Source organism: Podarcis muralis, chromosome 6 (assembly GCF_964188315.1).
Source record: "Podarcis muralis chromosome 6, rPodMur119.hap1.1, whole genome shotgun sequence".
Classification (NCBI taxonomy): domain Eukaryota; kingdom Metazoa; phylum Chordata; class Lepidosauria; order Squamata; family Lacertidae; genus Podarcis; species Podarcis muralis.
The window spans coordinates 60,516,137-60,543,289 of NC_135660.1; the positions used below are offsets into that span (position 1 = coordinate 60,516,137).

The following is a 27,153-nucleotide window of genomic DNA, read 5'->3' on the forward strand; positions in this document are numbered from 1 at the left end:
GGTGGTGCGAGGCCCAGGTGCAAATAATTTCTGTTCCATTGAATTCAATTACAGTGGTTCTAAAATAAAGAGTCATTGCTATGCCAACCACCACCTTGCTAGTATTGCCCCAACAGAGCACAGGATCTGGTATAGCTCAGTGCTCAATCAAAGCACACCATCCCCAGTATTTAATGCTAGACATGGAAACCGAACTCAGAAGACTGGGCATGTGGCAAGAGGCAGTATCTCTCTAGCCTCATGCTTTGCAGACATAGAGCTCTTAAAGGGGTACTTTGATAAGGGGAAACAGAGACTCTGGGTGCTCTGCACACAAAGGAAGCACTTTCTAGAAAACAGCCTGGACTTGGAAGACACACGGGATGGGAACTTGAGTGCTCATTTGCCTAGATCCCTAACATGCACCTTGCCTTGGAACCTCAGATGCAAACACGCAGCCCCACTCCATTTGCACAACTGTTTGTGGCCTCTATGATGGTTTTTGATCCTCTTAATTGCATGTAGCCCTCAAGGGTAAGGATATTCCTAGCTCAACCAACCCCTGAGGCTGAAGCTTGAGCACTCAAGTGTCATCACTCCCTACTTTGAGACTCTGGAGATTGAACCTGAGATCTTCTGCATTTGAGGCATGTGGTCTACCACCCATCTACCATATGGAGAGGGAGAATCGCTGGTGTCGTTTTCTGCGACAGTTCAGTCTTGGCATCCTAAGGCATCCCAAGCAGCTCTTGACTAGCCTCCCCCACTCCAGGCCAGACATTTCCCATTTCCCCACAGCTTTTCCACTGCTGGATGTGCAAAGAACACAGCCATGTGGATTTCAGGCTATAAACTGTAAACAGCTCAAACATCAAGCTCACAGAGGGATGTGTAACCTATCCCTGTGGTGGGTTACATAAACTGATATGTTTTAAATTATACATGTGTATACAGCAGGCTGAGTTGGCTTATTTGATAACAAAACCTCGGCTGCTGAGAACCACACTGTAAATCTAAAATCCAAAGATTTGCTCTGTCCTCTGAACACCTCTGTTGTGTAGAATAGTGGGATCTGGCATTTCTGTTAACAATATATTGGTTAAGAAGAGAGCAGCTAAAGGTTCTTTCCCATTCCTTCCACCCACCCATCCATCCATCCATCCCCAGAGCTACTGCTGACAATTCACAATATTTTTAAAACCATAGCACTCTCATATCCTTCTTAACATCTCTCTCATGTGAAGCCCTATCCACTGCAGCTTGCTGTGTCTCTGGTCTACCGTCAGTGTGCAACTGCTCCATCTGCTAGCTGCCAAAGACAGAGTTTGGTTGCAGGTGGGTGGCTCTGAGTGCTGCACCTCTCCTGCATCCAAATGGCTTGTTGGCTGCTTTTATGTAAAGCTGGTTTGCAGAGACAAGTTGTGGGTGTGAAATGGAACAACGTCCTCAAAGATTAAGGGAAACAGGCAACATCAAATGTTATGGCTCTGTCTCCTGACAACCAGATAGCCATAAGAGCAATTGGTGAACACTTACCATTGTTCACATAGGTCTTGTTTAGCTGTTATACTCAGGAGTAAGACCAACACATGACTGAGGCTTCCTTGAAGAGCTCTACCCTGACGTCAGGCATATTTATGGAGAGCACTAGGTTGGCAAAGGCTGGAGTAAGGTATATTTAATCAGTTTTTATGTACATCTTTTTTAAACATGTGCATTCTATTTGGCTTTTATAGTTCCATGTTTGTTTCAATGGTTATCACCTGCCCTGTGTTTCAGAAATGAGGCAAGAAAGAAATGGAAATAAATAAATCTGACCCCACCACCCACATGAGATATTTTAACTCAGGGGTCCCAAACTGCGAGTTTCATTCAGGTAGTCTGAGGCATATCTGTGAAAGATACTTATTTGAATATGAATTTGACATAATTTGAGGGAATGCAGTTTTCAAGACAATGAAATACAATACAAGAAATAAAAGAAGCATTAAAAATATAATTTAAAATTAAGTATCATGGATTACACATGGATTTCAGCTTCCAAAAGGCAGAAGTGATACTGTGGCCTATAAAGTTCATTAGCTCAGAAGTTTCTAGAGAAAAAAACATTAAGTGGTCTCTCATCAAAGGCCCATGGGAGATGGGAGGCAGTTTGGGAACCACTGTTTTAGCTAAAATTCTCCTTTTCACCTTACATAGGAACTGGAGAAGCAAAAAGAGGGAAATGCTACCATTGGATAACTGTTTAATTCGTAGCATGTAAAAATCCAAGCTGACTACAAAGATGAGAGACAATGGAATAGCGTTAGTGAAGGTAGCACATGTAGGATTTGTTTACCTATCTCATCCTGAGCCTTCCAGTCCTTTGAAAAAGAAAATTAAAAGCTTACAATCAGATGAAAATGTACATGCCGTAAGAAAAGCAACTAAAAAGTAAATCTAAGCACCACTTATTCTCACTTCACATCTTGTACAAAGCATTCACTGTTCAGGTCAATGAAGAGCACCACAAAACAGATTTTAAATGGCTGGCTTTGAAACGCATCTATCTATATTTGGGAAACAACATTTCAGAGAAGAAGCTCTGAGAGAGCTGAAAATGCCAAATATTCATCTGCCATAGGAGACAAATATTACCATGGGTTTTGATGTGACCTGAAGGGCTGATTCAAATAAGAAGGTAAACTCTTCATTTCCCTACACTTGATGACTCACAAATTAAATGTTTCTCATCTGGGCTGTGTCATAGACAGTGGTCAGAACTGAGACAGGATCCAGATGTTACAGCAGAGTCAAAGGTCAAGAAAGCTGTTGTCCGAAGTCCCAGACCAAATGGGAAGCCTTTAAAACATTAATCATACAAAACATCTCAGGGAGGGAAAGGCAAGTGCAAGCTCAGCTATTCCGTTCCCCCAAAGGATGACCACTTTACCCACTTCCTAGGCCTGAATCCCAAGGACGCAAACACACACTCACAATACCATCTGCCTCAGCACTTGCCCCCAAACCGCAAGAAGCTGAAATGTGGGGAAATGGCTCTTTGACGTCCCCATCCTGCAGGGCAAATTATAAGAGAGGAGGAACCCACCCACCTCCTCTTATGCTCCTTAGTGGCTCACTGCCCTCCACAACCAAAGCTACAGAGATGTAGGAATGGGGTGCTGAGCACTGAGGTGAGTCTGGGGACCCCACTCAGCAACTTGGCCTTTGCCATCTTGATAAAGATGGATGTTTTCACAAGGCAGCTAAATGTGGCAAAACGATATTTTACCAAGTGAGATAAAGACATCCCTTTCCAGTCCAATTGCAACAGAGCAGCCATCACTCCCCTCTCTTCCAGCGGCTGAAGCACCGTCCCTCCCTGGCTTCTGGGATAGTAAAAGCACAAGTCAGGACAAGGAAAGAGACTGGATGTGCCCTACTCTGTATTGACTAAACCTCTTGTGATGAAACAGTGAGCTAAATGTGTGCAGTCTAAGGTGGCAAGTGGGAGTTTTCTTTACTTTTATGCAACTGAGCTGCAGACATGGAGGCTCTCCTGTGCAACACCACTAATGTACCGCAAATGCTCTGGAGGGAGACGTTCATGGGCTGAGGGAGCAATTAAATTTCCATGTCAGTTAATCTGCGGCATTCTGCTGAGATTGCTAAGAAAGAGTCCGGTCCATGCCAACTTTGTGATAAAACTATGACATTTCAGCTTCAGAACAGAGTGTAGTCATTTCACTCAGGCCACTGAAAAGTCTGTGTTTTTCACTTTCCCGTTCCTTGGGGAAGGGCTACAGCTCAATAGGAGAGTGATACTTCCTCTGAATGCAAAGAGCCCTGAGTTCAATCCCTGGCATCTTTAGGTAGGGATGGGAAATACTCCTGTCTGAAACCCCAGAGACCTGCTGCCAGGTAGTATAGCTAATACCGAGTTACATGGACCAAGTCTTGAAAACAGCCCTCCATGGAAGGCTGTTTTCAAGCCTTGTCATGTATGGGGTGATTTGCAGCCAGAGTCAGGGTACAAAGGAAGCAGAAGATTACCCTTCCTTCACCAGGTACAACGGCTTCCTGAAAGTGGCCTCTGCACAGCAATTCGGTTTGAAAATAACCTCTCACTGACTCCCATGGGAGGCTGCTTTCCAGCTTAATTTCTCTGGGGAGGACTTGGGTCAGGTGTGGAGGCTGCATGAGCTGCATTTGGCTCATGGGCCAGCAGTTTCCCATCCCTGGAACATAAGCACATAGGAAACTGCCCTATATTGGGTTAAACCATTGGCCCATCTACCTCTACCTATTGTCTACATCAGTGTTTCCCAAACTGTTTTTGGACTACAACTCCCATCATCCCTAGACAGTGGTCAGAGATGATGGGAATCATAGTCCAAAAACAACTGAAGACCAAGTTGGGGAAACACTGATCTACATTGATTGGCAGTGGCTCTCCAGGATTTCAGGCAAGGGGGATTCCCGACCCTACCTGGAGATGCCAGAAGAGGACCTTCTGTGTCTAAGGCAGATGCTCTACCAGGGAGTTACTGCTCTTCCCCTGGTCTAAGACATGTACCTAGGATGCCACTGCCCTAGACCAAATTTGAACTGGAGAACCTGTGACAGAAGGCTTCTGCTCAATCTTTATCCTAAGTAATCAAGTTCTGCTAAAACTAAGGGTGTGCCATGTACAAGCTGGTTTCAAATTGCAACCAAGGTCTGAAGATATTCACTTCTCTCTCCCTCTCCCTCTCCCTCTCCCTCTCTCTCCCTCACTCTTTTAACCAGAAACCTTTTAAAAATGAAAACCACTTTACTTCCTGCAGCGTTTCATAAAAAATCTGCTTCAAAATAGCTCCCAGTAGAAATACTTATGATGGGTCCATGGAGGAGTATGTGTGTTTCACTTTTTTTACTGACTGGCAAACATAAGCAGTGAGACAGAAAGACACTGTTCCACTCATTGCTGCCTAGGGAGAAATCTCAAGCTGTTAAGTGTCTGAGCCATGTACACTCTCTCTCCTACACTCCTCCTACACATAGGGAAGCAATGAATAAACTGGACCAAACTACATTGGAAAATGAGACCTCCCTGACCTAGCAATCCATCACCCATTTCAATCGGAGCCAATGGCCAAAGAAATGAAATCTATATGAGTTGACTAGTTAGTTTCACAAAGCACTGAGGAGGAGGAGAGGGGGAGGAAGCAGAACAGGCCACAGCAGGAGGTGAGATGCACTGTCAGAGCTCAAGTCTTTTACCATGTTGAAATGCCCTCATAGAAACTAATGGGAAAACGGAGATGTTGTCCAGGATGCTGTTTTTACCTGAGTCTGTGTCCCAGTTCACTACTGGATGCACCTCAGCAGCCATCTAGATCCTTAGATTTCCTCCTGCCTTTTCAGCTACTTACCATAAGAGCAACAAGCACCACACAGCAGTAAAGATACACGCCTTAAGTTCACTGATGCTGGCTTGGTTTGCAGTTAATGGTAAGCCAGAGCGTGGCTTACAATTACTGTGTGAATGTGCCGTCTCCTCCAGACTTTTTAATTTAGCCGAATGACAGTAAAGTCAAGTGTTGGCTTAGCATGTCTTCTGACCATGGGGTCATGGTGAAGGTCTCTTCTCCTTAACCAGACTATGTAGCAAGAACAGACCTTGGCTACAGATTGTGGTTGAGGAAGAGAGACCTGAAACACAATCCTGGGTTCAGATGGCACACTAATACAGTCCTTGCATTAGTTATAGTGCTGAGCTACAGGACCAAAGCAGGTATGAGTTCTTCTCTGGGAGTGGACACACTTAGCCATGGTTTGGCTTAGCATGATGTGCAACTGTGGTTGTTATCTTTGCAGAGAGAGATATTTTGAGAACCAGGAGTATACGAGGGCCTTTCCATGGTGGTAAAATGTTGCCTCATTTATTTGCACTAAGGCTGCAAGGCTATCAACAACTGCTAGGGAGCAAGTCCGCTTGGACACAGTGGGATTTGCTTTTGATTAAATATGCTGCGGATTGGGCTGTTAAGCAAATAAGCGAAGGGTGAACTTTTTTTTTGTTTAATCCCAAATCACTCTCTTCTAAAGACTCAGAAGCCCTGAAGCACTCCTGATGCAGAAGCTGTTTTGCTGACAGTTGTACAGTATATCATGTGTTGTAGCAGAAGCTTCCCTTTACTTTTCCACTTTAAATTATTTAACAACATTTTATGCTCTATAATTTTATGCTTGCTCTTATTACCACAGAGCTAGACAGCAAGTCAATAAGAGCCAAGTCCCACTTTTTCTTTCTTTGCGGTTTTCAGTCTGCTCCGCTGTACAGCCCCTCCATTTGCTGGCATGAACTCGCATTCCTCCTCCCGAGAGAGGCATCGCATTCTGACCCCCTTTCTTTTCCTTTAGTGCTTTCTCAAACAGCCAAATCAGCACGAAATTGCTGGAGGAAGCTACAACGCAGCAAGCAGAGCTGGGGGTGGGGATCTTGCCTGCGGCCCAGCCGTCAGGGACCAGAGTGGCACTAGGAATGTGAGAAGACACTGAAGTATACTTCATTGAAGCAGGGGAAGGGCATGAAGACTCGCTGTGGTAAATACTGCAGTCTGGTGAATCCGGGGTGCTGAGATAATCAATGCCGATCCCATCATTCCTTCACATACAGTTGCTACGGTAACAGCCCCACAGGTGTGAAAAAGGAAGCAGCAGTATATTCTTTCCCCTTGGTCCCCTCACCATCCTCCTCTCTGAGGCAGCCCAACAGAACACTCATCTTGTAAGGCCTGAAGAGAGGAAGGTGGGAGTCTGAGTGATGGGCTAGGCTCAGGGATGGAGCAAGCTGGAAGATGCAGCTGGATGAGCGTTCACAGCTGCAAGACTGTTTTTCAAAAAGGGGGTGGGAAGGAGGATGGTCCTGCAGGAAGCAGTCTAGCAACCCCACCTTCAAATGGCAAGAAAGTGTGTGGAGCAGGCTTCCTCAGACTTGGCCCTCCAGATGTTGGCCTACAACTCCCATGATCCCTAGCTAGCAGGTCAGGGATGATGGGAACTGTAGTCTCAAAACATCTGGAGGGGCAAGTTTGAGGAAGCCTGGTGTGGGGGATGTCTAAATTGAACGCATCGCAAAAGAAGGGACGGATTTCATCCTCCCCGCCATTTTCTCTCCCCATCCCTCTGATCTTTGCTGCTTTGAAAACAAAGAAAGAGTCATTGAGATAAATTGGACTCATGGGACCGATAAATATTATGACATGTGTCTGCAGGCACACATGTGTCCACAGTGGCAGATGTTTTGCCAGGGTCCCATCTGCCCACTGAAATTAGCCTGGAAAGAAGCCTTCTTTAGCCAACTGCATTGCAGAGGCAATTACAGGGGTGCTACAGCTGGCGAAGGGAGTTGTGCCATGTATGCGGTGCCCACAACAGCTTCTTCGATTTGCAAAGGTGCCCACGGTTGGCAAGCCCCTTTTTAGGTCTTTGGGTTTAGAATATTTTTCTTTGCTACTCACTGTGAAAGAGTAGGCCGCTAAATTTATTTGAATTTTGCACTATTTCAGGTCAAGTAAGAAAGTAAGAAAAGCCTCCTGGATCAGGACAATGGTCCTTCTAGCATAGCATCCTGTTCTCACAGTGGCCAACCAGATGCCTATGGAAAGTCCGCCTATGGAAAGGAAGTGATGGCAAGAGTAGTCTCCCCTCCTGCAGTTCCCAGCGACTGGCATTCAGAAGAATGCTGCCTCTGATTTCAGAAGAATGCTGCCTCTGATGGTGAAGTGGCCATCATGGCTAGTGGCCATTGAGAGCCTTTACCTGATTGTCTTTCAAAACCATCCAAATTGGTGGCCATCACTGCCACCTGTAGGAGAGTGCTCCATGGTTTAACTATGACTGGCAGGATTTTTTTCTGTCAGCCTACAATGGATTGGACTATGCTGACCAGAAGGGGCTCTCAACGTTTCCAGCAGGAATCTTTCCCAGCCCTATCTTAATTGAATTGAGACTGTTTTGCAAGCAAAATATGTACAATACCCCTAAGCCATGGTCACTCTTATAGGCAGATGCAGTAAAGGCTTCTGAGATGATTGACATTTTGGTCATTTCAACTGTTGTGCCACACTCAAATTCTACATTCCCAATGTATTCTTCTGTTGGCCACAGTACTGATGTACAAAATGAAATCACTGATCTGGTGATCCCCGTGAAGTGGCCTTGTAATTCCTGCTCATCAGTGCATGGACACTGAAGATGACTATGGCTGCTGCATATATATATATATATAGAGAGAGAGAGAGAGAGAGAGAGAGTACACTAACATAAAGCATGCTGAACCAAAATAAACAGGACGTTGGATTGGGAGCTTGGAACTTTTGAAAGGCTAACTTTAAAACCAGCTTTCCTGCATGGATGACTGGGGCTGTCATAAATTCCAACAGCTATCATGTCACACAACTCAACCCTGAAATGCTAACATTTTTCAGAATTTCAAAGTTCAGTGCAGAAAGATCCCATTTCAAAGTAAAACAGACCAGACTGTGTCAATCAAACAGGCAGAGAGATGACAGGTAACTTCCAGTAATGAGTACAAGTTGAATATTGTCCCTTCCAACTCTACAGTTCTATGATTCCATTCAGAATTCAGAAACCAGCTTGTACAGCTGGGTGCGGGGAGGTGTTGCTATAGTCAGGCCCATGAAGAAGGTGGGCAAAAGGCACCAAGTGCCAGTTGTTGGCTCACTGGCCTGGAGCCTGCTATCATGTCAGGTACCCTGTTCCACTGGAGCTTCAGGAGCTCTCACATGTCTTATTCTCAATGCCAGCTATATAAAGAAGCTGTGCCAGGACTTCCCAGTTTAATTTTGTATTCACTCATTCATCCTCTCACATTTATAGCCCACCTTTCTTCCATCTGCAAGGTGGCATCCATGTGGTTCCCAGGTAGTCATCTCCCCATCCACTGACAAGATCCAGACCTGCTTAGCTTCTGCAAGGTGATGGCCTCATTAGCCTTCAGACCATACCTTGGGGCCAGACTCTCTTTACTTTTGCCTTCTTGAGTAGGGAAAAGCTTGGGAAAGTGGTTTCAGAAAAGAGAAAATGATGTCCCATGCAATGTGAGAGATAGTGGGGAGAATTTAGGATGGCTGGTGATGAGATCAACAAATGGGCACCAACATATCAGGATGTGAAATGTTTAGAGGCCAACTGAGATCACCATTCCATATTTGCTTCAGGATCCAACCACACTTGCTGTGGAAGGGGTCACAGCTCAGTAATAGATGATATGCTTTGTATGCAGAAGATCCGAGGTTCAATCTCCAGCATCTCCAGGGAGGACTGAACAAGACTCATGTCTGAACCACTGAAATACCACTGTCAGTCATTGTAGGGATTATTGAACTAGATGGACCAATAGTATATGGCAGCTTCCTTTGCTGCTTCCCATGTGAAAATAGCCTCCTCCAACACCTCATCCATGGTACCAAGGGCTTCTAAAATCCTGCCTTTCTAACTTCTAAAGAAAGAGAGAGTGATTTAGAGAATATGAGAATGCTGCCAACAGAGATTGTCTAGCCTAACCTATTTTGGATCCACCCGTCTGCACCTATTAAAAAATGAATATGGAACTCGGGCTGCAAGCTGAATTCTAGCTAAAAGCTTAAATCAAATATTTACCCTCTATAGCCTGCACTTAGATTGAAACAACTACACATTGATGAGGAAATTCTTCCTGTTCTACAGACAAAAGAGAAAGCATTGGGAATATTAAGCCTTACGTTCATGTTACAAATCACAATTGCCTACTGCTTGCCTCTACTCTTGCTAATTTGGCCCAATCCTGCCCGCAATTATTAAATGTCATTTGATCAGCAGGTTTAGGAACAAAGCCAGGTGAAAAATGGATTTGAGATATTAACACTTAATTGCCTTATAATTTGTTGACGAAGCTACACTCCATTTCAGTGTTGATCCCTGCAATCAAGTGTTAAAATGTGGTAAATATTATAGCTGTGGAGATAAATTCATGTTGAGTATTCTAGGGATCTCCAAATGGAATAAGTGGGCAACAACCCAGCAGAAGGGGGTTAAATGTACATAAGTGGAAAGTGATGCTCATAGGGCCAAAAAGCCTAGTTTTGAGCACTGGAAGTGATGACAAACCAAGTTAACAGATACTGGGGTCATAGTGCATAGCTCTCTGATAGCCCTGCTCCCTGATGATGATGATGATGATGATGATGATGATGTATATGCCAGCCCTGGTTTCAGTGTCTCCTGTCCCCTGACTCTCAAGTGTTGAGTGAAAGGGTCTGTAGAAGGCATCTTCAGGTGTTTGGCTGAACTCAGAGTCCTCCATGCAGTTGGGAAAACTGGGCAGGATTCTATAGAGGATTCTTAGTATGTTTCACTGAATGCATGAAGATTCACCCTTTGGTTTTTCCCTTCTCAATGTTTAACCTGGTTAGAGTCAGCAGGCGCATCAGCAGTATGGCTGGTGTTCACAGTCCCTGCAACACCCTGCACATGTTCTTTGAACATGTGGAAAGAAAAGTCTGAAGGTGCCTTATAGTCATTTATGAAATCATACATAGACAAAATGCATAGAGATAACTTTCTTTCCCCTCTACATCTCTCATACCAATGGAATTACTAATGGATTTGAGATAGTCAGGACTTCTTAACCTGGTGTACATATTTGTGGCCACAACAGATGGTGGTGGTCACTAGCTTAAAGGTAAAGGTAAAGGACCCCTGACAGTTAAGTCCAGTCGCGAACGACTCTGGGGTTGCGGCACTCATCTCGCTTTACTAGCCAAGGGAGCTGGCATTTGTCCACAGACAATTTTCCTGGGTCATGTGGCCAGCATGTCTAAGCCGCTTCTGGCAAAACCAGAGCAGTGCACGGAAACGCTGTTTACCTTCCCTCTGGAGCGGTCCCTATTTATCTACTTGCACTTTGACATGCTTTCGAACTGCTAGGTTGGCAGGAGCAGGGACCGAGCAATGGGAGCTCACCCTGTCGCGGGGATTCGAACCACCAACCTTTTGATTGGCAAGCCCTAGGCTCAGTGGTTTAGACCACAGCGCCACCCGCGTCCCTTTGGTCACTAGCTTAGGTGTGTTTATAAGGGGCATCACAGAGGACAGCTCTATCCACAGCTACTAATCTTGATAGTTTTAAATGCACCCTCCTTGTTCAAAGGGCAACACGACACTGAATATCATTTCCTGGAGAGAAACAACAGGAGAGGACTATTGCCTTCATGTCCTATTTGCAGGCTCCCTAGAGACACCTGCTTTGTCACTCTGGAAAACAGGATTCTGGACTAGATGGGCTGTTGATCTGAGCCAGCAGGACTCTTCTTGTGTTCTTTGATGTAGATTCCATTTTCAACAGAAGTCTATTTTTCATAGAAACAGAATATATTTTCAATGCTGTAGAATTACACTGGCTTGGATCCAGAGATTTCCCCGGCATGAATGGAAGGCACTTCCATTTATTCAAGGGAATCTTTGGATCCAAGCCAACATTTCATATACATTGGAAAGAGGCTTCTCAAACTATTAGTGCAATCTCTGTGCAAGGGCAGAGATCACTCCCATACTTTTTAGGAATGATGCCAGTCCAGTTTTAATTGCCCGAGGTATTAAGGCTCTGGCATGGGCAGCTTTAGATCCAAGTTTTAGTTTCTATTCTGAGTATTTAATTCTGCTGCTGCCACCAATTCCCCCATCCTAGAAATAGAGAGAAGTGGTGCGTGGCCTTTGTCTATTTCTGCCACATATCTGCTTAGGAATACAGTGGGGAGAAGTGAGGGCCCAGGTACACACACACACACACACACACACACACACACACAAAAGGCAGCCACTCTTATGAGGAAAGGAGAGGTCAGACAGGTCAAGATTTTCATTGTTAAATCTTCATCCTCTCTAACTCATGCAGCTGACAAAGGTCTGTCTGGCTCCAGGAAGCAATTCAAAAACAGAATATTCCCACACTGCTCTTAAGCTAAGGATGCTGAAAGAAACTGCAGCACCAGAAACTTAATGAGGGCAAAGCTGATTTCTGCTCCAGTGAAGAAATGAAACATTTTCTGTCTGGATTTGCCTGAATAGATGGGACTGTATTTACTGGCCTTGACCTATGCCCAAGGATGAGAGAGAAATCTGATTCAGTTTGCATTTAAAGGCAAACCTACCTAATTGGTACCAGCCAAAACTAGGCTAAGGTGTCACACAAAAATTCATATATTAGCGAAACCAACATAAAATACATCATATGAGGGGAAACTACTTTGTAAAAATGTGTATATTAGGTAGAATTGCATACAAAGATGTGTATGTTAGGAGAAACTCAGTCTAAAATACTGAAGAATTTTCATGAGGTCTTTTTTCCCCTAAAAGGAATTACAGATGGATGTGGAAATATGGAGAACAGAACTTAATACTGGAAAAATGAGAATGTGGGAGAAACCAAATTTGAGATAGTCATTCATCCCTCCCTGTGCCTCAAGTCCACACTGACTTGGGTATCCTCAACATAAGTCTATTCACATGAGCATTTAACTCATGCAAGTAGACCTACCTGGAGGCATCTGAGCTGATAGAGGCATGAAGAATGAGGCAGCGGCAGCAGCAAGTACAGACCCACTTTCTTCCTCATGCAATTCTACTCACATGAGTACTTAACACTCAACTATGTATGGAATACAGATGGTATCTATAACTAGCCTATGCCACGATGCCTCCTGTAATTGAAACCCTTAATATATCTGATTCTCAGTGGTGCAAAATTTATTTCCCTGAAGAATGTTGTAAAACATGTGGTCTAAATGTATGGCATTATATACTGGCAATTTCCAATCTGAGGGAAAGAGCTTTGTCATAATGTTAATTATTTTTTATTAGTTTCATTATATGCTTAATGGGAAATAAAGGTGCAAATGTTCAAAGATAATTATACATATTGCTTAGTATATACCAACTGTTGGTGACCTGGATTCCTGCTAGTACCTGCTTGGGAAACAGGTATCCATGGAAGGCAGTTAATGAAAACTGCTCCTTGTTACTTGTGTAAGATGCCAGAAGCCTTGAATCAGAGCCTTGGCAACACAGCACAGAAACCTTTGCTCCCTGCGCCACCATGGAAGAAGGACCTATTGGTCTGCTCTTGGCTGCACTGTGTGATATGTCCAGATTTAGTACTACTGCCCTTCAGCAGACTTGAGGAACCAATAGGGGCCTGGCTGAGATGTTGATCTTGGTTTGGTTCCTCCGTCTGAGTTGTCCCTGAGAGAAGATAATTTGGCCTCCCTGCTTCCTTACTTGTTCACTCCAGAACCTGACCAACAGCCTGTTTTCAACCACATCATTTGCCTCTTACCAGTTTGGTTCTTATCTGCCTGCATTAAAACCAGGTCATTATTGAGCAATAGATATTATTTATGTAAACGATTTTAATATGCCTGCATAGTGGCAAACATAGTATGTAATCTAAGCAACATACAATGACATTATAAAAGAATACAGTTTAATGACCTTTGAAAACAATAAGGCCAGTACACTCATAAAACAAAAATATGACAAAATGAAAGTAGCATTATCTCCACATCCCAATCAAAATAATCTCATAAAAGCAGCAGAGAAGAAGTCTGAAGGTTAATGTGCATAATAGACACATGACCACAGCTCAGAGCAGCATCACTTCATTCCCACTTCATTCTGCTGTGTTTGTCTAGACCAAACGGTTGTAAAGGGAAGGAAGCAATGAAACTGAAGGAAATTGTGCTTGTCAACTCCAGATGTTTTTGTGTGGTTGTAATATTACTCCACATGTGATCAGACTAGGGGGTGAGGAGCAATGTTAAAACTGCAAACTATATACCCACTCATCAGACAGCAAGTCTCATTTAAGTCAAAGGGACTTATATCTGAATAGGTACATTTGGTATTTTGCTGCTAGTTGCCTTGGGCCCTTGATCTGGCCTAGACTATGTCTACATATCAGGTTTTTTCTTGCCATCATGTTATCAGGCTCAGTGCGACAAGATTTTTATTACAAATGATTTTAAGAAAAGCAACCAGAACAAAGAACGTTGTTGTAGAACTTGAATTTCTGAGTTGCAGGATAGGATATTTTAGAATATAAATCCATGATCCATGGTTTGAGACTGAAGTTAAAATCTTGTTTTTATTATGTATCCTACTTCAAGAAACCTAGTCTGAGTCCAAAAGCTAATAATCAGTCAGCTGATCTGTACATCAAAGCACATTCCACAGGGTCTGTTTCTGTTCGGAAAACAGCTTGCTTCAAGAACATGTGTGCCTGGGTAAAGCCTTTTGTGGATTGTGATGTTCCTCATTGTAATCTAGGCTTAAAATGAAAGACGACTGGGCCATCAGAAGCACTGAAGAACTAGGCTGTGGGAAGGATTAGCTATGTAATTTATATTCTACTCTTCCAGCAAAAAGCTCAGAGCAGCTTACATGGGCCAGCAAGAAGTTTTTTATTCAGGTCCACGGGTGCTCATAGACCTTTTTTGGATTACTCTGCAGAGGAGTAGAAGACTGAATGGAAAGTATAGAACTTCTTCACTGCATAAACCGATGGCTCTAGACCAGGGGTAGAGAACAATGTGGCCCTCCAAATCTTGCTGGGCTAGGTGAAGAAACTGTATCTTTATGAGGAGAAATATATACGGTAAGTAATGATGTTTCTATGCTATAAAAACTGTCAGGTTTGTAAATAGTTAACTGTGTAAAAGGGGGGAAGTGGTCTTTTACTTCTCTCTGAAGCCAGAGAGATATATTGTACTGCTAGGAAGCTGTGAAACTGATGCTGTTGCTAATGAGGTGTCATTGTAACTTACCAGGTTTCAGCTGTGACAGTGGTAGAACTCATCTTTTATTTGAATCAGTAGAATCTAAAAGTTCAGGTTCTGACAAGTCCCTTTGTGGGCATTTCATTCAAACTTACTGGCCCATAGTTATAGCTCAATGGTATTTTGGAAATCCAGTGAGACCATAGCAATTGGTGAGAAATGGAGGAGCTCACCAGATGCCAGTGAAGGCCTATATTGGTGACCCCAAGCTCTGAGCTTTCATGTTAATTTTCTGGGTCCCTCTAATAGGATCTTACACCTTGAGGCAGATATACAAATTGGGCTGGAATCAACTATTTCAACTCATGAGTCCTGCCGGCAGAAGCTAGTGCAAAGTCTTCTACTAGTGCCGTGGGGCTTTTTGTCTCCCCTCTTCTCCCTGCATACCCCCATCATCCCTCCTGCAAACTGGCTCAGGGGGGTTGAGGGGAAACCCAGAACAGTGCATTGGGGGAGGGAGGAGAAGGGAGATTGCTGCAGCTGGCAAGCTGATAGGCTGATGGAAAGATCTCCTTAGAACTATGCTGAATTCCACCCATTGAAAAGAAAAGGGACAGGTTGGTGGCCCAGCAGTGAGACATCACACCACATGGTGATCCAGAGGTGGAATCCTCTACAATCTGATGGGTGGAGTAAGTAAAATATAGCAGGTGCTCCATGCTCTTGTATTACATCAGGAATGGCTTCATTGTGTGGGTTGGTTTCTTCATGTATGGAGATGTGTGTGTGTGTGTGTGTGTGTGTGTGTGTGTGTGCGCGCACGCATGCATGTGCATGCGCTTACTTTGCAAAGCAAGAGCTTATTCTAAAGTAGTGCGAAAAGGAGAAAGCATACGTACATTTTGCTGTCATGCAAAAAAAAAAAATCTAATTGGAACTGATACTGAGACATTTTCGAAACTGATTGTACTTGCAGTATTTCTACAGTGTAGGCCTCGGTGACCTTTATATAAGTAGATTAAAGCTTTGTCATTCTCATCTGCAAGCTCTGTGAATTATTAAAGCCATGCAATCTTAAGGTTAAACTACTTCTGAACAGCAAACTACATTAGACGTGAGCCTTTCTTAGGAAGGTCATGCAAAAGCCATCTTCCTTGGAGAGGATGCAAAGGAGGAAATTGGTAGAATTTGAGGCTGATTCACCCATCAGCTGAATCAGTTCATCGGCTGCCACTTAAGAGGTGCAGTCCTATCAACACTTAACTGGTTGTAAACCCAATTGACCTCAGTGAAGGGTTGCTTCTGAGTAGACATAGGACTGCACTGTAAGTGACTCACACAGCTGCATGTGTCGACCACAGAGTGAAGAGACAGTAAAAAAAAAATAGTTCTCTGTGTTGTTTGCTGGGTAGCAGCCACTTCACACTTGTATGTCATCAGTTTATGCTGCAGCTATCAAATGATAAACATGGATGTGTGACTCTGTCCTTGCTCCCAGGTAAGTGTGATTGGCACTGCTGCATATATGCTCCCAGCATCAATTAAAAACACGGGCTTGAACAGCAAATGTTACTGCTAAAAAAAATGCTAAAGAAAAGAAAATGAGAGTTCCTCTCCAGTGCACGATTGCTTAAATGCAAGGAAGGATTGGATCAGTTTCAGTTTCTCACTTTTTCCTATCTTGTGTGTAAATCACAATGTTTCCATATCAGGTTGTGATATACATATACCGAGACACTCTCTCTCTCTCTCTCTCTCTCTCTCTCTCTCTCTCTCTCTCTCTCTCTCTCTCACACACACACACACACACACACACACACACACACCTTATCATTTTTGTTTGTACACATTTCTCCTAATATACATTTTTTTTGCAATTTTGTCTAATAAACATCTTTCTGAAGCATTGTTGTCTAATATATTGTACATATGTATTTTCACTAATATATGCTCTTTATGCACACTTCTGCCTAACATACATGTTTCTGCACAAAGTTTGGGTTGGGACACTGCATCTCATAATTCAGAAAAGTGTGATTTTTGGAGGACAGCTGCATTTTGGTTCACATATTGTTTTGAGGAGCGTGGATTAGAGAGATTAATAATGAAGCGCAAGCAAAACTAAATCTTACAATTGGCTTCTGTTTAACGCATATTATTTTATCAACAACTATGTCTATATTTAATTTAATTTAGCTGTTCCATGTTCAAATCCAGCAGCTGCAAATTTATAATTCTACCTACTGAATTGCACCGGCTTCCCTCAGCAATAGTAGTTTTATAAATGAACAAAATGCTCCAATTATTTACACACTAAATCCAGGGCCATCTCCAGCTTAAAGAGAACTGGGTTCACTCTGTTGGATCTTCTCTTCTACTGATATGTCCTGGTGGGCTTACCTGAGAGTGGTAGTCAACCACTGTGGCAGCACCAATGCTCCAAGAAGCACTGGATGGCTGGGTCTAGCTGTCATTTACATTGTCTACAATGTCCCAGAGTAACAGTACCTAGGAGGAATTGCTGAAAATGTAAATGGTGGCTATACCCATCTACCTCATGTCCCAGGGCAGGTGTCAGCAGTTGTGCCCCACCTCAGCACTGGTGCCCCAACAGCTGGCCAAGGATAGCAGATATGGAAGCGCATCTCAATGAAATCTCAATGGCAGGGGACTACTGATTTATCCTGTCATTACTCTGCTTTTCTATACAGCCATGCCTTATAGTAGGCATGGGGAACCTGTGACTCTCCAGATCAGCCTTTCTCAACCTGTGGGTCCCCAGATGTTGTTGAACTACAACTCCCATCACCCCTAGCTAGCAAGGCCAGAGCTCAGGGATGATGGGAGTTGTAGTTAACAACATCTGGGGACCCACAGGTTGAGAACCGCTGCTCTAGATGGTAGAGAGAAAGGTCGTGCTGTCACTAAGTATTAATGTACCATTTAGGTGCACTTGGAGTGGGTTATACTGTTTCATTCACTGGTTTCTTACTAAAAGATGTATAGATCTCTTAGGTAAATAGAAATTTTAATTTGATGGAAATATACTCCATTAGAGTTGCATATATTTCCATTTTAACAAAACAAAAATAAACAAATAAATAAATAAAATTCCTTTCAGTACCACCTTAGAGACCAACTAAGTTAGTTATTGGTATGAGCTTTCATGTGCATGCACACTTCTTCAGATACCGTTTTCATTTTAAGATAGTGCTCACAAAACCATAGCTACAAACTTTTTACACACACACACACACATATGTATTCCCGGTCCCTTTTTTCCATGCAATCACTCTCCATGAAGTCCCCAAACATACCACCACCTGAACAAACAAACAAAAGCACACAAACATGCACTGCACTCAGCAGGCAGTTTCCACGACAGTGGCAGCATTGCTTGGAGTCCCCAGAATTTCAGGAAACCCTTGCTGAACATAGCCATGTACTGAACCCCAAACGCCTGGTTGCAAACTGGGGCATGCAAGGAGTGATCTTGTGGGACAAGAGCGGAGCAGTTGAGAAAATGCTGAATCCCATGTGAACTGGTCAATTAATCTTTTTTTATCATTGTTCAGAATTTATATATTCTTTAGTAAGAAAGTCCAGAATTAGAACGACAAATTTTTATTTCTCCTTCTCAGAGAGGAGATAAATATATTGGGTGGGAAGAGACATGTGTTCACTCTAACTGGGTTAGTAAATTTGTAAAAGGAGGGAAAAAATCCTGTATCTTGCAGTTCTAAAACTATTTGGAAAAAGCCCATTCAGCTAAAACATAATTAGGTTACAGACGCAAGACCTAACATAAGCAATGTGAGGACCACTTCTCCCTTCCATGTAAATGAATACCAGGCAGAGGCACACCTGGTTGTTGGCAATACTGACCCCCACTGGGAGTGCAAAAGTCACCTATCAGATGATGGAGTGTATGGCATATGTGTGTGTTGACATGCCACTGCTGTTGCGGGGAGATCAAGCATGGAAGTAGCTTCTTGTCTGTCTTGCACTGTGGCACAAAGGAATGCAAGTAGTCTCACCCTTCCTCCTCACTTTGCCCTCACTCAGGACGCTTCAAATACTTGGGTCACATAAAATGTACTAATTTCTAATGTGGTTATTATGGTAAAGTTATGGGGTGGGGGTGTTTTTTTTTTGGGGGGGGGGGTTGCTGATACTGCTCCTTGCAGGGGCCCAAGGGACCCTAGGTACATCTCTGATACCAAGACTACACCAGCAGGGCCCATAAGCAGACATTTATCTCCCTACCATAACCAGGCCAGCAATGTACAGTGGTACCTCGGGTTAAGAACTTAATTTGTTCTGGAAGTCTGTTCTTAACCTGAAACTGTTCTTAACCTGAGGTACCACTTTAGCTAATGGGGCCTCCCGCTGCCACTGCAGTGCAGTTTCTGTTCTCATCCCAAAGCAGAAGAAGAAGAAGAAGAAGAAGAAGAGTTTGGATTTGATATCCCGCCTTTCACTCCCCTTCAGGAGTCTCAAAGCGGCTAACATTCTCCTTTCCCTTCCTCCCCCACAACAAACACTCTGTGAGGTGAGTGAGGCTGAGAGACTTCAGAGAAGTGTGACTGGCCCAAGGTCACCCAGCAGCTGCATGTGGAGGAGCGGAGGCACGAACCTGGTTCCCCAGATTATGAGACTACCGCTCTTAACTACTACACCACACTGGCTCTCAGCAAAGTTCTTAACCCGATGTACTATTTCTGGGTTAGTGGAATCTGTAACCTGAAGCATCTGTAACCCGAGGTACCACTGTATTTCCAATATAGTCTCCTCTCCAAGCCCCCCACTCCCAAACCACAACAGCTTAGTTGTTGTTTTTTACTGTAGGGAAGAATTTCCCCTTCCTCTGCATCTATGTATGAAAGGGGGTTTCACAAACTGGTGTGTGCACATTTATTACAGGGTTAGCCAACATGGCTTTGCATTACAACTCTGACCATATCCTATCATTGACTATGAGGGCTGGGAGTGATGGGGGTTTTGGTCCAACAATATCTGGAAGGAACCATGTTGGCGACCTCTCAATCGGCAACACTTTGACAATGACAATTCTGAAAGAAGGTGGGCAAAACATGCCCCTGTGCTAAGTGACATGTGCCACTTCAGTAGAGTGGAAAGCAGAGTTGAGTATTCCTTCCCTTTCTCAGTTCAAACCCACCACACTAAGTACTCCTTCTGAATTTCTCTGGGCCCAGGATGGCATGTGCCTGCCATGTTTATATTGTGGTGAATTAGTACATTTGAACTGAACTACACTTAATGAAGACAGTTTGAGAAAGCATTGTCCCTATAGCAGTAAACTGTGTCCACGAGGTATAAGATTCAGACTAACAGTAATGTGCACTCAGAAGTAAGTCCAAGCGAATTCTATGAGGCTTACTCCCAGGTAAGGCTGCAATCACCAAAACCCCAATGCCAGGCTGGGAGAGAAAGTTGCATTGAGTGACAGCATCCCTCTACTCCATTCTGCTGACTCAACCCAACCAGCCTTCCATTCTGTTGTCCCAGACCTCCCTCTCCCACCCACCGAACATGATGGTTTCATTGCCAGAACGGTCTAACTGACTTTGTCGTACTAAACAGATATCCTCCAGGATTGTTTAGGGTAGTGATATACATACGCAAAGCAGAATGATGCACAGGGTTTAAGTAGATGACTGCTTTAAAAACCTGAAAGATACCTTCAAAGCACACACTTCAGTCCAGAATATTTCACACCTCCAGTCACAGGTAAGAATCTGTTACATTGCATTTTCTGGGTTTGAACAACTCTGCTTAAAGTGGAAAGTCTAGCTGTTAAAACATTTATGCCCGGATGGATTTTCTTTCTAGATTTTGAAAAGGACATGTATGTTCAACCTCTGTCGGGTCGTTATTTCTCTCTCTGTGTATTCCTGTTAAATTAATGCGCGCCTTCAATGTGTGCCTTTTTATATGCCTGCTCAACGGATAAGGCACGGCTTTTTATTTCAGTAGCATACTATTACAGGAATCTTCAGAAAAAGTAAGAGTTTTGCACATTCTGACACCTGCCTGAACCCACAGACTGCATTTCATTAGCTCCTTTTATTGGGCAATGAATTAAAAGGTTGCACAGATCGTAATGGAAATAACAACTCATACACATGAGCCATAACCCATTCCATGAGTCACTGAATAAATTGCACATTGCAAGTCAGCTGATTCCAAGACACTTAGCACTTTTACCTTAAGCTCCCTGATTATTTTTTGATTAGTAGAGGAATAATGTCTTTTGGTTTCAAAGGCATTCATCAGGGCCTGAGAAGAGAGATGAGCTTGTCAAAATTAAAATTAAAACAATCAGCTGTGGGCCAAGTCGCTTTTCTAAATAAAGCTTTTTAAAAAGAGATTTGAAATATGACCCAAATCTTGATTCAAAGGTTCGGAAGTAGCAGGTAGTTGATAATACAGCCAAGCCCGTGAAATCAGCCCTTAAATTACTCTTTTCAGCTGCTATATGCACTTCTAGAACTCAATGGGACTTTGGAATGGACATGTATCAGATTGCACTGTGTGTGTTGTGACGCTTTACCTTGTGATTTTATTGCTATATGGTGCAATATGTATTGTGGTTTCTATATAAGCCACATCAGCTGTGTTTACACACAACACTAAGCCAACCCATGACTTAGCATGAGTGTGCAAATACGTTTGCTCCTGGGGTGGAAATCACAGACACTTTGATCCTTCCTGGACCTTTCAGTTCAGTTGGGCAGCGAAGCCAAGACTTGGCTTGCTATGATGGGCAAAGCAAGCCATGGGGATAGATCATGCCCCCCCTCCTCCATGCCCCCCAATCTTTTCTGGAGGTTCCTCCCATCCTCCAGAACAGATTTGCAGACAGTGAGGGGCATGGACGGGAGAGGAAGGGGAAGGAATATCTCCTTGCTCTAGGGGTAATCCTTGGCTAGTGCAAACAGTTAATTGAACACCTCCTTTTATCTTTACTACAATGCACTTAATTGCTCCCCGCCCCAACTCAAATTACAAACTATTCTCTTACCTTGCCAAAGCTTCCTTTCCCAATTGCTCGAAGTATCTGGAAGTGATCAAAATTCACTGCAAAAAAAGACAAAGAAGTTCTGTCATTTTTCATTAGTTTCCCACCATTGCATTTCATAGAGGCATGCCATTTATAATCATAAATGAGGTGTAAGAGTGTTGGGCTTGGATAGCGGAGACCTGGGTTCAAATCTCCAATTCAACCCTCACTTTCCTAGAGTGAGATATAAATGTGAAAAACAAAATATACGAACACCAAGGATCCACATATGCAGCCATAAGCTGTAGTGCTCAAAATGTTGCCCAATAAACACCAAGGAGTTGTGAGCTGCTTTTTGCTAAAGCACAGTAGTGGAGAATTTTCCAAACTTTTTAAGGTTAAAATATTCATTTAAAACATTCATACACTGGCCTCCTTTACCAACAAGAAACCCAGACCTTTTCAGAATTCCACTGGCAGCATACTAGACAGTCTTAGACATACACAGTCACTCTCAACTACCACACTCTCCTTATACCCATCACAACATTTGATCTATGCAATTCTTACTTCAATTAAAAAGCGGAATATTTTATCAATAATCAACCAATAATCATCTAAAGGTAAAGGTAAAGGTACCCCTGATGATTAGGTCCAGTCACGGACGACTCTGGGGTTATGCACTCATCTCAAAATAACTGAAGAGGAAACAAGTGATCCCACTACCGCCCACCCAGTTTCCAAAAAATCTTAAATGTATATACTGTATTTTTCGCTCTATAAGACACACCAGACCACAAGACGCACCTAGTTTTTGGAGGAGGAAAACAAAAATATATATATTCTGAATCTCAGAAGCCAGAACAACAAGAGGGATCGCTGTGCAGTGAAAGCAGCAATCCCTCTTGCTGTTCTGGCTTCTGTGATAGCTGTGCAGCCTGCATTCGCTCCATAAGACGCACACACATTTCCCCATACTTTTTAGAAAGGAAAAAGTGAGTCTTATAGAGGAAAAAATACAGTAATCTAGAATACACAGTACTCTAAGCTTCTTGGAGGAAAGGTGGAATAATAATAATATAATAAATAATTGCAATACTATTCAGTCTTTAAAAGGCTGTGGCTTTTGTTTGTGAGTGATGCAACAGTGTCATGGGGAATATGCAGCAGCCCACATACTTGTCACTTCTGTTAGGAGGAAACTAACATTTAAAGAAGAGGCTGCTGGCATCTGCTTAGTTGATTTATGGCTCCATTTGAGTTTTAGCTCCTAGCTAATTCTAGAACCATAATGGGATATAATGCCAGCTAGGAAATGTGTTTATACATCACTTTAATTATGTTAAATGTTGCCTGGATCTGCAGACAAAGCAGCTAGAAAATTATTACTACAAGCATAATGACCATGATCTTTAAAAAGTACTCATAGTGTAAGATGCTATGTTACAGTTACAGATGGGTAGCCGTGTTGGTCTGCCATAGTCAAAACAAAAAAAATTCCTTCCAGTAGCACCTTAAAGACCAACTAAGTTAGTTCTTGGTATGAGCTTTCGTGTGCATGCACACTTCTTCAGATACACTGAAACAGAAGTTGTCAGATCCTTCTATATAGAGAGAAGGTGGGGAGGGGTATTACTCAGAAGGGTGGTGGGAATGGGTGATTGGCAGATAGCTGTGATGAGCCTGTTGACGACGTTTACCTAGCAAAGTAAAAATCTATGGCTCCTAAATATAAACATTTTTGCTTTTCCGAATCCTGATTTAAGTCTCATGTGAAGTCAAAAACAGAATCCCACTTCAGTTATACCTTGATTGGCTTAATTTGGTTGTGCTTTCCTGCACATGTTTTATAAGATCTCTGGCATTTTCTAGGAGGTTCTTCACACAACACAATCTGGAAGTAGGAGCTATAGCAAAATGTGGCAATGTGTAGTCCTCCTGTTCAAGATATCAGCCAGCCAGTCAAACCTCTTCTAGGATTATTCATTTATTTATACAGGGGTGTAACAACAACAACAACAACAACAACATTGTGTTAAAGCATTTGTAGCCTGTCCTTCTTCACGAAGAGCTCAGCGTATGGGGGCAAAATACGTAAAAACTAAAATATGTAATGAGCGATTGTTGCTGTTTTGGTTATTAGTAAATAGAATATGAATCCATTATTGTGGTCCAGACTCTGTGATGAGGTATATATGATGTGCCCTTCTCTTCTGCTCACTTGAATGGAAAGCACAAGGTGGGTGTGCAAAAGGACATATACACAGAACTATTCATTCGCTTGAAGTATATAAGGAAAGCTATGTACATCAAGGCTTGTGTGTGCATCAAGGAAGAAGAGGGATTTGGGGTTGAGGACAATAGTACTAATGCAAATGGCCAGCTAACATGAAAATCAGCATTTGGAGATTGCTCATGGGGTCTTAGCATTTTTAAGAGGAGCTGTGGGGGAAAGGATGATTTGTTGTGGGCGAAATGTTGCTCCACACAGGATTGAAAGCAAAATCGTGCTATTTAAAAAATCCTATTCCTAGTTCCCACTGATTTGATCAAATTTAGCAGCAGGCCAGAGTTTCATACCATCAAATGCTCAACCTACTTAGATAATGTCTTGTGAGTTGTTACGTGGTTAGGTGAATCCTGGCTCAGACTGACTGAGCTGTTCTGACGAAAGGCTAGCAAAGGAGAATAGGCAAGATGGAGAGATGGGGTACACTTAATTCCATATTTGAATTCAAAATAACTTGCCAAACTATTGATTGCAGGCTTCTCCTTCTCCTTAATGGAGTTGGAGAACCAAGATTACAGGAAACCAACAACCTGAAGCCCCCTCTCTCTGCCACCCCTACCACCCCCTGCATCTCTTTATATTCACCATGGTTCACTGTGCCTTTTTCATGCTGGATGCGCAGCGTTTCTAAAAATGACAACACGTCTCCACAAGAGATGTGATTATTCTAAAAATAGAAGATTCTAAAGTTGCTGGGAACAATACATAGTTTTACTTTCTTTTTTAGAGAGAAAACTGCCTTTCACTAATGACTCAAATAGCTTATCATTGGGAACGATTTGTAATCACCAATATAAATGGGTAGCGGAGAGTTTCATGACATGCAGCCGTCACAAGTAAAGAGATGACAGCTGTTGCCTATTCAGAGAGGACCATTCTCACCCACTAACGTGTCTTCAGGGTGACACAGTTTTGACATCGGCAATCCATTATATACCACAAAGCTTTTGGCTCGAGGTTTCAGTAGAGAAACTGGAGGGGTCACGAGTGCTGGGAAATGCTCTGCAAATTACAAAGGAAGCGGAATGCAGCAAAGTTACATAACTACATAAACCTGGTTATGAAACTTGAACTGCAAATTACATAGAATATTCTATGGGCTGTTTCTTGTGAAAACAATACTGTTCATTATTTCTCTCAATTACTCTGACAATTCGTGTTCAGCCTCTCTTACAAGAGAGGAGGTGCTGGTCAAGAGACTGAACATTTGACAATGGAAGCCCTTAGTGGAAAGCAGATAATAGAGGAATTCCTATTTTTACCTAATGCTCAGCAAAATTGTATAAACTCGCTATATCGTTGTATTTAAAAAAAACAAAAAACAGTAAGTTGGGCAAGCTGGCCCTTCCCTGCCAACATTCACTGGATTAAGCACTGTATGGCCATCTGGCTTTGAACTTGGTGGTCAATAACCAGAACCTTAAGAGCTGCATTCATTTAGCACCACGGTCAGTTCCAAAAAACTGCTCATTACAGGCATTTCAGTTTATGATTCAATCTGATAGACAGGAAGATAAATGCCAGTCCTTCCTCTATCCATTGCTTATAATCACAGTCATCAGTAATATTGCTCTGCTTTCCTTTGAACCATATCAGCAAGGTCAAGGGAGGGGTCTTGTCAAATGGGCAGCCAAGGACTTCCATACACACTGCCCAGGCTTGGACCCTGGAAAGGTCACTTTGGTGCTGCTAATGCAATGGTTTGACCACCCCCGGAGGAGCACTCCCTTGTCTCACTCCATTGTCTCTCGAGGCACAGAGATGGCAACAACAACAGTAGTAGTGGTAGTAGTGGTTGGTGAGGGCAGTGCTGCTTACCTGACTTCCCATCACTGCCATCACAGTGGTGTACTAGGTGGGGTGAGGTGGCAGTGAGGTTGGTGCAGAGCAAACATGCCAATGGAGCCAATCTGCCCCTGCTTGGTGTGTTTGCACCATGCCAGCCTCACTGCTGCCTTGCTCCTTATCCTCCTGGTGCACCACAGTGATGGTGGTGACTGAAGGTCAAGAAAGCAGCACTGTCCTGCACCACAGCCCACTACTGAGAGTCATCTGCGGCTTTGACTGGGGAAGATGTACAAGACCGGAGACAGCACATGCTGGAAATGTAAAACTAAAGAGGGTAACTTTTTCCACATGTGGTGGACTTGTGACGAGGTGAAAAGATTTTGGGGACAAATTTATGATGAGTTAAAGAAAATACTGAAATACACCTTCCCCAAAAAACCTGAAGCGTTCCTCTTAGGTATGATCGGAGAGGAGATAAAAATGAAGACCAAGCATTCTTTCAATACGCAACGGTGGCTGCCAGGATTTTACTAGCGCAAAACTGGAAAACCTCTAACATCCCCACCGTTAGAGAATGGCAAATGAAACTATTTGAGTATATAGAGTTAGCGAGAATGACACAAAGGATTAGGCATCAAAAAAATGTAAAGCTTAAGAACGATTGGAATAAATTTTTAAGTTACATTGAAGTTAATTTGGGAATTACTAAAATCACAGTGGATGGAATCTAAAACCTGCGATGTATAGAGTTGATACAATACAACTGCAGAAAGGTTATAAGTTTACCTAACCTAAACTGAGATGGAAGGAAGTCAAATGAGTAATGTCTGTAAGTTTGTTTGCTTTATGTCTATATGTGTTATTTTGATTTTTCTTTTCTATTTTTTCTCTTTCTCTTTTTTCTATTTCTATTTTTTAAATGTCTGTATGCTTTTTGATGTAGTTTTCAAGAATTTAATAAAAAGAATAAAAAAAAGAGAGAGAGTCATCTGTGGCTTTAATTTGAATGCAGATCTGTGAGTCAGAATACCATGAGCCACACTGAGGCAGATTGGGAGGGAAAGTAGAACGAGATCACCCTCTTTACCATGAGACTTGAGGCGACGTCTCTGTAGTGCTGGAAAGAAAGTAGCCAGTACCAGCAGAATGCAGGTAGTGGTAGCAGATCCTGCTCTGCCTGAGGCTTCAGAATGGCTTGGACAGGTCCTACAGGTGTCTAACTGCAGGGATAGTCAACAGGGTGGACTAAAACTCCTGTGATTCCTGATCATTGG

At 42.9% G+C, this 27,153-nt stretch overlaps 1 protein-coding gene across 4 annotated transcripts in view; it reads right to left on the reverse strand.

The window, feature by feature from the left end:
• Nucleotides 1-27,153, reverse strand: part of STK32C (serine/threonine kinase 32C) — a 165,470-nt gene that overhangs the window by 46,309 nt on the left and 92,008 nt on the right. For 3 of the 4 annotated variants that reach the window (XM_077930398.1, XM_077930401.1, XM_077930399.1), the window contains one exon: nucleotides 21,823-21,878. In XM_077930398.1, coding sequence (XP_077786524.1) covers nucleotides 21,823-21,878 — 56 coding nt within the window. Of the gene's footprint in view, nucleotides 1-21,005; nucleotides 21,078-21,822; nucleotides 21,879-27,153 lie in introns of all 4 variants that reach the window. The other variant, XM_028729875.2, reaches the window with a different exon arrangement.